General features: G+C 33.3%; 2 protein-coding genes across 3 annotated transcripts; both read right to left on the bottom strand.

Moving 5' to 3' along the window:
- Positions 1–240: 240 nt before the first annotated feature.
- Positions 241–3,116, bottom strand: LOC126716689 (zinc finger CCCH domain-containing protein 3). 2 transcript variants are annotated; one of them, XM_050417615.1, is made up of 6 exons: positions 2,935–3,114; positions 2,790–2,851; positions 1,399–1,480; positions 1,051–1,122; positions 614–723; positions 241–435 (listed from the first exon to the last, which is right to left on the bottom strand). In XM_050417615.1, the coding sequence occupies exons 1-5, from the start codon at positions 3,068–3,070 to the stop codon at positions 614–616; spliced, it is 462 nt and encodes a 153-aa protein (XP_050273572.1). In that variant the 5' UTR covers positions 3,071–3,114; the 3' UTR covers positions 241–435. The 2 variants fall into 2 exon arrangements, with proteins under 2 accessions (XP_050273572.1, XP_050273573.1); XM_050417616.1 differs by having other exon boundaries at positions 241–723; positions 1,051–1,116; positions 2,935–3,116.
- Positions 3,117–5,866: 2,750 nt separating this feature from the next.
- Positions 5,867–11,096, bottom strand: LOC126716688 (shaggy-related protein kinase alpha). The gene is made up of 13 exons (XM_050417614.1): positions 10,879–11,096; positions 9,834–10,006; positions 9,638–9,730; positions 9,328–9,387; positions 8,945–9,217; positions 8,423–8,497; positions 8,216–8,272; positions 7,973–8,113; positions 7,836–7,886; positions 7,441–7,536; positions 7,269–7,352; positions 6,342–6,444; positions 5,867–6,255 (listed from the first exon to the last, which is right to left on the bottom strand). Exons 2-13 carry the CDS (start codon positions 9,945–9,947, stop codon positions 6,173–6,175), a joined length of 1,230 nt encoding a protein of 409 aa, XP_050273571.1. The 5' UTR covers positions 9,948–10,006; positions 10,879–11,096; the 3' UTR covers positions 5,867–6,172.
- Positions 11,097–11,227: the final 131 nt, after the last annotated feature.

Below are 11,227 nucleotides of genomic sequence, written 5' to 3'. Positions count from 1 at the left end.
TAAGAGTCAACACTTGGTTGGGTGGTGTAGGCACTAGGCACCAGATCATTGGAAGAATTTCAAGAGAATTTTTTACCAATCAAGCTATAAACGGTCTCCATAGAAGTACAATATTATGCTTATATAAACTACTAGGACAAAACCCTAATTCTAATTTTAATTGACTTGGGAAATCCCCATCGTTGAATTACAAAACTACCCTTGACTCTAGGAAATTAAAAATTATACTAATAAAATTAATTAAGTACTAAAACCTATAATAAAATACATTTGACCAATAAAAATACAATTGATTTCCAAAAGGAAATAAAAGTAAATCAAAATAATATTTTTGTTACACCTCCCACATCAAAAACACTTCCTTTCTTTTTCCTTAATAGAGGAAAAATGAGCAACATCTTCCACTCAACTATCACATACAGAAGCTGCATGAACCTATATCCACACATATCTCAAATTAGATAGTAACCATATCAAGTATGTTGAGGAAACTTTCTCGAAGAAAAAAAAAAAAAAAAAAAAAAAAATGTATGTTGAGGAAAGGTAATAGGAAATATAGAAGGAACTCTATTACTGGCACCACACAAAAAGGTGACTAAATGAAGTAGCAGACCTATCCCCAATCCACAGAGGGAAGAGAAGGATATCCACCCTCTGGAGGAGGCTTTAGAGATGGAGGTAAATTGCCCCATGACATTCCCATATTATCTCGTACTACATCCCCTGTGAATCACAATGATGAAACATAAGCATTTGGAGTAAAAGTAGTCTGAAACGTAGAAAATAAAGCTACAAAAATAAATATAAAAATGTCTATGACAGATAACAGATTATAAGCTGATGTCCACATGTTACAGTTACTAAAAAAGGAATAAAGAAATTAAGCCCCATTCCTTCAAGATTGAACAGCAGTAAACCTTATGCATAGTTTGTATACCACATTAAGTCTAACAATAACATAAGAAAAAAATAATAATCCAAAAACTATGACAAATGCAACCACTGACAAATAAACGCTCAAGTCTAAGCAAACATACAATGTATCCTTACCTGAAAAACTGCCTCCAACCGACTGATTTCCAGGGATAATTGGTGACTGATTGTTATCCACAAAGCCTGTCACTGATGTTTGATAAAGTTAGTTATCTAATAGTATCATTGTTAACAGTTATCTAACATATATGTCATTATTAACCCAGATACAGTTTTGAATATTTCCACAACCCATTTCTTTTTTTCATTTTTTATAGAACTAAGAGCTTTATAACAAATTTAAGATACAGTATTAATCAGATTTGTTTTAATTCATAAGATAAATTAAAAATTAAAAAGAAAAATAGCCTGAAAAATAAGTAAAAAGAATTAAAGAGAATAATATATATTAGGGACATAATTTACCTGATATGCCTTGATTATTAACATTTGCTAAGTTGTTTTTGGGATGAACATATTTGCAAGAATCTCCATACTGGCAAAACCCCTTTACTCCCATCATGCCAAAAAACAACATGTTAAATCAAGGCCAAATCATTTCCATTCCAAAAGCTATAAAGCCATTGCAAGATCTTCACCCAATTTTTCATTATCAACTAATATTAATTGGGCAATCAAAGAAAACCGAATTAAAATTCCCAAACCAAACGCAAACATAAACTCCTCCTACCCATTACTCAGTATGTAATAAAATTACTTCAGTACTCAAGACAACAAGCTCAAATTTTCACAACAAAAGCCAAGTTAAACTCTATCTCCAACCCATTTTGCACTTAGAAATAAACTTAAACTTTTTTGATACATCTTATGTGAGGGGATTCAAACCCTGGACATTTCCTTTGGAAACAATAAGAAGTGCTAATCGACCTAAAGGTCATAAGGCAAAAATAAACTTAAACTTACATAACCAGTAAAAAAAATACAAAAGGCTAAAGTAAAATTTTCCTCCAATCCATTATTTATGACACAATAAAACTACTTAAACAATTAGAGAAAGAGAAAAAGCTATCTAAATTCTTCCTTCAACCCATTACTCAATATCCAATGAAACTGAATTGGGTAATTAAAGAAAACACAAAAGCTAATATAAATCATGTCTCCAACCCATTATCCAAAATACAATAAAACAACCCGGGTGCTCAAAGAAAAGCAAAAGATAATCTAAATTCTACCTTCAACCCAAAATCCAATGTCCAACAAAATGACTTGGAGCTAGTCTAAATCCAGTCTCCAGCTCCAATATCTATCAAAATGACTTGACCACTTGGGTAATCAGAGAAAAATTGAAAGTTAATCCATCTTCTGCCTTCAACCCATTATTCTACATCCAATAAAACAAATTGGGCAATCAAAGAAAACCCAAAAGCTAATCCTTTTTTAAAGATGAATGAACAGATTTTATTTTATCTCAAACAACATGTACAATGAATAGCAGGACACATTTACACACAGCTAGAAGAAGCTCAACCACTACAATCTACAATGACAGCAACTTACGCAAGAGGTAATCTAAATTGTGCCATCAACCCATGCAAAGAAAAAGCATAAGCTAATATAAATTCTGACATAAAGCATAGACCCATTATCCCACAACACAACTTGGGTAATCAAAGCAAAAGGCTAATATGGATTCTGCTTTTAACCCATTATCCAATATCCAATCAAACAACTTGGGCAATCAAAGAAAAATCAAAAGCTAATCCAAATTCTGCCATGAACCCATTATCCAATATCCAATAAAACGACATGGGTAACCAAAGAAATTGCAATTTAGAGAGAGATTTTCAAAAAGGTACCGTCTTGACAAAGCGGTTGCACACCCCTTTGCCAAATCCTTCAGTGTAAGCCTGGTTAGCATCTGAAATGAAAAAAGCAACTTGGTAAAAAAAAAAAAGGTGAGAGAATCATAGAGATAGAGAGAGAAGAAGAAAAAGGAGAGACCTTTGAATTGGAAGGAGTCGAACCAGAGAGCCTTGTTTCTAAGGTGTTGGAGACCTTGGAGATGGCGTTTCCGAACATATGGGGTGTCTTGGAATTCCTTGTCGCAGTAGTCGCAGTAGTATTTCCCCAACGGCATTCTCTCTCTCTCTCTCTATGTGTGTGTCTCTTCGCCTATATTAGGAAGTGTGGCATGTCGTTTTGTTGCTGGACACTGAAAGCGACAACCGTTTAAAACAATACCTTTTTCTTTTTCTTTTTCTTTTTCTTTTTTCTTTTTTTGAAAGTGAGTTTATTTAATCTAATATAAACCTATTATTGTTGACTTTATAATATATAAACACAAAAGGTTTGGAGTGATCACATTTTCTTTCAATTCTTCATTTATTTGACAAAATCTAAACCCAAAGAAAGGGGTTTTAATTAATCTATTAATTCTTTTAGAATCTAACTCTTATTAAGATTTTTACTAATTCTATTTTATTTGGCTTTATTTTCAATTAATTAATTAGTTATTCTTTCCCGGATTTGCTTAGAAATTCTTTCCCACTCCCTCTGTTATTAGGATTTTCGAGAATAAGATTGTCATAAAGAACCATATTACAAAAGAGACTTCTTTTGTTTCTACAAAACTCTTTGTCCTCAAGGTATGTGAATTTCTTTTTGTAACTTTTATTTCTTTTGTTTTTCATATTCTAATTTTTATTTAAATTTTTGTATAATGAGTTCTTTTGTTTTTCATATTCTAATTTTTGTTTAATTGATATTTTTCATTTAATAATCGAATGTTTCATATATTGAGGTTAGGGTTTTTTGAGATTAGAATCCTAATGTGCAATCAAAGAAGAAGAAACAAAGAATTGTTTAAATCTTCTTACAAAAATCTATGAAAGTTACATTTGCAAAACATTCATATACATCTTAGAAAAATTGTGCTCACTTAACATTCATTCCCAAAAGAGTTACAATATTTGTTGGATAGTACTTAATTTATTATGCAAGTTTTTTTTTAGAAGATTATTATGCAAGTTCAATTGCTTAAATTTGTATATTATTAATGCTCCCTCATGTTTCTAAGTATAATATGAATTTATGATATGATGACTATTGTAAATAAATCAAGATTAACACGGGTTAGCGACTAGTATGACATATTATAAAGTAGGTGTGGCAATAGATGAGAAGTTTTCTAGATCATGATTGTCTCATCACTTCTTTGGGATGGGCTACTCTCACAATTTTATTTTATTTTATTTTATTTTTAAATTCAAGCTATCCATGTTTAATTATGAAAGTCCTGTACACCTTTGATTAATTTAATAATCAACATCTACTTCAAGATTAATTTACAATGTTTACTATGTCATCTAAACTAGCATATGAGGGATTGTATTTGTAGGATTTTTATTGTTTAGAATATATTGTAAATACCCTTTTTTTTAGGGGAAATTTTGTAAAATATCCTAATTTAGGATAAATAGCTGTGATTAACTCTCTTATTTTTTAAATAACAAATCATTCTTAGAAGAATGTATCTCTTATAACAGTCATATGGAGCATTTCTCTAACACTTATAAATCTCACATTTAATGAAAGGGATGGTCCATGTAACTACTACAAGAGAGAATTCTCTCTTCCTAGAGACTTTAGTAATGATAGATGTACGATTTCACTTGTAAAGAACTATTATTCACTAGAGAGCACAATATTCAAATATGAAATATCATGATTCTTAAATTGTAAATCCCATCATTTGTAAACTTGTTTTCTCATCAAAGTAATCTCATTGTCCTTGTTTTTGGCAATAAATATAGCAAGTTTTGGTTATACAAGATGGGAGAATTGGTCATGAAGAGTGAAGACAATGCCAATTCGAAGGAGGATAGCAATTATATGCAAAAGCAGCCAAGTTAGTTGACAAGGAACTTCAGGACCAAACTTGCATGGAATTCCCTTTCTTTCTGTCTCTCTCTCTCTCTTTTTTTTTTTTTTTTTTTTTTTGAGAATGCTTTCTTTCTCTGTCAAACGTTAGGTTAGTGAAAGAAGGAAAGTAAGGAAGGAGGCCTGTCCATTTCAAGGGCAGGCTTCAACAATGGGGGTGCTTTTCTAACCACACTACAAAGTCTTCATCATTAATTAAGGGCAAACTACGAAAAATGACGAGGGACCCATGTTGATGCCCGTGAAATCCAATTTCACAGCCTCATGTTTCAAATGAACTCTAGTACATGTGTGGATATAATCAAAAAGATATGTTTAGAATAAAATTTATGTAAAATTTCTTAGATACTGCACCTTAAATTCTCCAATTGACTTCATTAGTCAATACAACGATAAAATTCAACTCAATTAAGGAACCTTTACTTTACCCAAGCTTGGTCCTGTGTTTAGCGTTTGTTTCTTTTTTATATATGGTGGGCAGAGACGGACCACAAATCATTCACAGCCTGAAACGTGAGAACAGGAGCAAACATGTGGACCAAAGATGATTTTGGTTTGACAAAATCAACCATCTATTCAATTATTGGACAAGACGGATTGTATATTTCAAATAATACCATAAAACAAAAGTGACTTGGGTGGCATGAAATGTCAGGTTTATCCTAGAAAAATAAAGAATAATCAATCTAGTTGTTTTCTTGACCACCTGTATTATTTGAACAGCAAATCCTTAAATTGTTTTTTTTTTTTAATTATTGGAAAATGACAACTAAACCACCACAACGAGGGCCCCTAATGGAGATACAAATATTTTAATTGCTACCAATGAAGCTTATGCAAGACCAAGGGTGGTTACTTCAATACACCATGAAACCAAGTATAAAAGCTAAGAGACCAAGACTATTGAGGCACTTACAAAGGGTGTGAGAAGACTTTTACAGTCTCCTATTAGATGACTTCCCAAGTCCTAGACTAACATTGAAATCCCATGACAGATAGAAACTACCGGACATATGCTGATATTGTCATCTAGAAATAGCAATACAGATAAAACACTTAGATAATGCTGATGTTTGTCTTCTCTATGTGAGGTTACAATCTGGCTGTGATACAAGAACAAGGTAATCAGACACCCATTGAGGTTTGGGCAAATAGGTAGCATATCTCTAAATCTGATTTTACAAAACAAGGTAATAATAGAACAAAAGATACATTGAAGAACTGAGAACAAATAGCATAAATAGATTGAACACAGCTCCATACGGAGAGAACACTCGTGGGTTTGTTACATTACATCAAATCACAAACCAAGAAAGGGGCATTGCTTTCTTGCATGCTCTGGGATCAATTTCACCAAAATCTCAACCGGCACCCCCTTCAATTCTAGTTGACAAAAACAGTAGGTGAGACTTTTGGATGGGAATAGCAGTTTATAAGGTAATTTAAATTGTTTTAAAATGATATCATACCATGAGATTTAAAGTTGAATAGTGGTGGAAGGAAACGTCCATTTGGCAAGCGACTGTTGGTATCACGTAGCTCATCGAAAAAGGGATGGATCAAGGCATCCAGCTGCATTGCAATTGAAGCATGATTAGAAAACACAAAGCTCAAAAAAAGAGAAGCATGAAGACAATTGGCCAAAAAGTCACTAAACTCATACTGTGACAAGAAGACAATATTTGCATTCAAAAACATTTCTGATTGTCAAGCTGCAAAAGGCATTGAGAAAAATGTGTAGCAATCCCAGTAACTTGTAAAATGATCCATTGAGCCGATACAAGTCAGTGGGAATCATGGCTAAAGCTTATTTGAGTCGAATTGATATACAGTACCAAATGTGCATCACACTTTTTCCAGCCAAAGAAAAAAACAAACAAAAACAAAACAATCGTGACTCATGCTTAACCAACATCAAGTGGCGACATGGTATCAAGATGAGATGCAGCCCAAGTTTAAAATGTGCATGCCCCACTGGCCCTCAGTCTCACGGAAAATTCCTCAAGCTTTGACTCCTATAAGTGATGCTGTCTAAAATTGTGTTAGGTGAATGAAATGAACCAACTCTACCAAGAGGGAATCTAGAAAATGATACAACCCAAGTAGGACCACCTGTATAGTCAAACATATTTGGTAGACTTTTGTCATTAAATGCTCTTTCCAAACCAACCCGTCCCAAACAAAAATGGAACAGATTGATCCATGCAGTAAAAGCAATCTCCACCATCATACAACTATTGTGAACAATTACCAATATACAACTACAAGATTCCTATGATCAACAGATGAATCATATCATACACAGCCTAGTGAAGATGTTCCCAATGGAGTAGTGCAAGATTGCTGGTAAATTGGTAAAATAAGATATTGGAAAACTGAGATTTTAATGTACTCACAGCTGAGCATCGTAGGTTAGGGGAGTATTGTAGTAGTCTTGAAACCAGATCAACAGCCTCTGGAGGCATACGCTTGTGGAATATCTAATAAAAGAGGAATGAACAGATATTAGTAGGAGGATTGGTGATAAAAATATATACTATGAGACCTTAAGATTCCCATCTTGAATACCTTGTGCCATGGATGGGCTTTAATCTGAGGGAATTTGAACTCTGTATAGTTAGGGTTCATGCATTTGATTTCCTCCCTTGTAGGAGTGCCCAAAACCTACAACACAGAAAAATTCATATCAAATACAGCAGTGTAAAAAATATCCATATACCATGTAAACATGCATGACCATAATTCAAACCAACCACTGCCCAATCTAAGAGGCTAAAAGCTAAAGCATCTGCTAGGTCAGCCCAGTGATATAATTGTACTCAAAAGACTTCATTTTGTCTCATCAGCTAGTTCCCAACCAGCAAATTTCATACAAAAAATCCCACAATAAATAAATATCCCAAGTTACATTTTTTTTTTTGATGGTATCCAAGTTCCATTACATAACAAAATATTATATTTACCTTGATTATCTCCACGAGCTGGTCGACTCCACTCTCACCAGGAAACAAAGGCTGATAGAACAAAAAGTTCATTTTAATCTTAATGTACAAATTACAAATCCAGAAGTTGACCAGAGCTTATATGAATAATCAATTACCTGTCCAAGCAGTAACTCAGCAAGAACACAGCCAGCAGACCAAATGTCAATAGCTGTAGTATACTCAGTTGCTCCAAATATAAGCTCTGGTGCTCGATAATACCTAGAGCAGATGTAAGAAATGTTTGGCTCACCTTTTACCTGTCCAACAGTAAAGAAAATAAGGATATTAAGCATTCCAATTACAGCAAAGACAAAAATAACTTCAGGAAAAAGGACATAAATAACAAAATAAAAACATACCAAGACTTTCGCACTTCCAAAGTCACATAATTTAACCTGGTGGGTATGTGGATTCACCTGTACAAGAGCAATAGCTTTTAGTTAGAATAAGTTGTTAACCTGCATTTTTTTTCCTGTGTCATCCTTACAAAGGCAATGGCAGTGCAGCTTAAAGAAAACACAAGTTAAATATCTAAAATAGACATGCAAATTTTTTAGCAGACGTACCAAAAGGTTTTGAGGTTTAATGTCCCGATGACATACTCCAATGCAGCGATGAATATATGATAAGGCCCTAAAGATCTGCAAAGCATAAAGATATATTAGAATCTAAGCAAGAACAAAAACAATCAGCAAAACTATAAGAACCACACAAGTTGATGAAGTTAAAGCTAGCTATAAACCCTACCTCCCACCCCCCTTCAAAGAAAAAGAATGGAATGTCAACCCAAATGTAAAATAATTAACCGTACAAGTGAAGATTCCGAGGCTTAAGTCTTGAGGCTGTCTTTAATGCATCAAGACACATTGGTCAGCCTAGGCTCACAGACCATGGTGTAGAACACCAGTCCGATACTCTTAAACGAGTTAAGACTAACTTAACATTTAAATATCTTTGCTCAAGCAATATTAGACATAAGCAGTTTCCAAAACAAATTTTCAAATTAACCACATGAACATATAAACATTTTCCAAAACATGACTTATCGTGAGAGTAGAAGGAAACCAATTCTTAACAAGTAACAATACCTGGTATGTATAAAGTTTCACATATATCAGTGGCATCCTTTGGTTCAATTTGTTGTAGTGTTTGATCACACGATGAACTGTTTCAGGAACATACTCAAGTACCAAATTAAGGTAAAGTTCATCCTTTTCAGTGGTTGAGAAGAAACAGTGCTTCAAAGAGACAACATTTGGGTGGTCAAGAAGGCGCATGGTTTGCAGCTCTCGGTTCTTATACCTCTTGTCTTGAAGAACCTTCTTTATGGCAACAGTTTCACCTGTCTCTAGGCACTTTGCCTACATAAACATAGTAAACCAGTATTTAACAGCTTGCATCATACTAACTAAAAGACGCTAAATTAACAGACATCAAACTTAGTTATAATTTAAATGCTATAAATCCTCACCTGGAACACGACTCCAAAAGATCCATGTCCAACAACACGCTCGGCCATGTAACTTATTGTCTGCAAATATCAGAAGGCCATATCAGAAATACACGTAATGAAATGATACATTGCATTTAAATCAAAGATAAACACATATCCAGAAGGACAAATTTTACAATTGTTGACATTTGCAATAGTCCTAAACCAGCTTTAGTTTGGACACCTGTAGAGCATGTAGGATTCATTTTGACATTTTCATCCAAAAGAGCGTACATAAGGTCCTCAATTACAGAAATTGTGGAGAATAACTTGTAAAACAAAGCTATACCTGCTTCGGCTGGCCATTTCTACCACCAATAGTTGTTACAATTATATGACCTGTCTCTGTACCATTACCATCAACAACTGTGGCTTCCATTTCCTACAAAAACAGTGAATCCTATGAATAACTGGTTGATAAAATTCACTAATCAAGTGAACACAAGAAAATAATAAGAAAGAGAAATGCCAAACCAACTCCGTACTTTGTCATCCCTAATTTTCATGTCATTCATCTCCTCAGGCAATCGATCAACTCCAACATTATGGTTACTAGGTTCTCTCATACCAGAAGCAGGTGCTACGCCCACTGAAGCCATTAGTATAAAATGTTTCCTAATCTCCTTAAATATTCACCTTGATGAGACCAATCATTTACCTGCTCAAATAAAAATAAAGAAATAACAAATTTAGCTATAGTGCAGTGCTTTGTACAAGATAAATATCCTTTATCCATCCTCCATAATTCACATAAAAGAATGAATTATAAACCTATACAGAAAGAAACAGAATGAGACCTAGAACCCATCAAATTAGCCAACAATACAAAAGATGAGCTGCAGATCAAACAAATGCTCCTACTTCCACAACCTAAACCTAAAACCAAAGATATATTCAAGGATTTCTTAAGCACTTCACATCAACTGCTTAACATAAACTTATAAATTCCCACAAAATATTTAACAAAATCAAAGTATGCACAAAGTTTTGGTTTGTCAAAACCTATCTACTTCCACACCAAACACTAAAAAGCTATAAAACCCCATCAAGCTAAAAAATATCAAAGTTTTCACATTTTGACACCTTTTTGAGTTAACATAAGAGATGGGAATTTTGAGAGAGAGATCTGGAGATCAATAAAAAGAGCTCAAAGATGCAATTTCTCTTTAAAAATAAAGAAAATGGAAGCTGATAAGCATAAATCTTTTGCACTCTATAAATACCCACAAGCAATCAAAGAACTTTTTTTTTTAAAAAAATGATAATTAAAGCAAGTAAATCCAACATAAAATACATGATCATAAACTAAACAAAATTTAACCATCACAAAAAGTAGCTAAACAAAGAAACCCATAGATCCATACCAACCAAATAGCCCAACAACGCAAACTCAAACCCAACAACAAAGATCAAAACTTTAACAAAAACAAACAACACCGAGAACCAAAAACCTCAAAAAAGTGAAAAAACAAAAACTGGGTCTTTGAGAAATTTTTTTAAAAAAAAAAATTATAAAAAAAACATCCATACCGATCAAACCAGAAATTCCCAGGCATCAACAAGAGCTCCTTGAACAGCAAAGTATCAGAGGCTTTAGAAACTTAGATCCAGTTGGGTTTTTTGATGGGTTAAAAACTTCAAAGCTTTTGGCTTTTCACTCTTATGGATTTGTGTGTGTTTTAGAGAGAGAGAGAGTAAATGCTTTGCTTTTTTCTGTGAAGTGTGCTATAATGCGCTGGTGACAGTCAAAGAAAGAACCGAAGCTCTTAAAAAAATAATGAATATTTTATTATTATTTTGTGGTGTTTTTAGTTTTATATTTTTTTTAATGGAATATTTTAACAAATAAAAAAAAATTCGGTAAATGAAAATCATAAAA

The sequence above is a fragment of the Quercus robur genome, chromosome 3 (genome assembly GCF_932294415.1).
Source record: "Quercus robur chromosome 3, dhQueRobu3.1, whole genome shotgun sequence".
Taxonomy (NCBI): domain Eukaryota; kingdom Viridiplantae; phylum Streptophyta; class Magnoliopsida; order Fagales; family Fagaceae; genus Quercus; species Quercus robur.
Note: the sequence above shows the minus strand (reverse complement) of the source record. Positions and strands in the feature narration are given on the sequence as shown.

Bases quoted from the DNA above. Each gene is read 5' to 3' on its own strand.
- LOC126716689 (XM_050417615.1), bottom strand. From the start codon at position 3,070: ATGCCGTTGGGGAAATACTACTGCGACTACTGCGACAAGGAATTCCAA. The intron at 2,852-2,934 runs GTCTCTCCTTTT...TTTTCATTTCAG, and splicing joins CGACTCCTTCCAATTCAAAG to ATGCTAACCAGGCTTACACT. The intron at 724-1,050 runs GTAAGGATACAT...TGTGATTCACAG, and splicing joins GGTTGGAGGCAGTTTTTCAG to GGGATGTAGTACGAGATAAT.
- LOC126716688 (XM_050417614.1), bottom strand. From the start codon at position 9,947: ATGGCTTCAGTGGGCGTAGCACCTGCTTCTGGTATGAGAGAACCTAGT. The intron at 7,537-7,835 runs GTAAATATAATA...TCTGTGTTGTAG, and splicing joins AGCTCGTGGAGATAATCAAG to GTTTTGGGCACTCCTACAAG. The intron at 7,353-7,440 runs GTATTCAAGATG...CTCTTTTATTAG, and splicing joins AAGCCCATCCATGGCACAAG to ATATTCCACAAGCGTATGCC.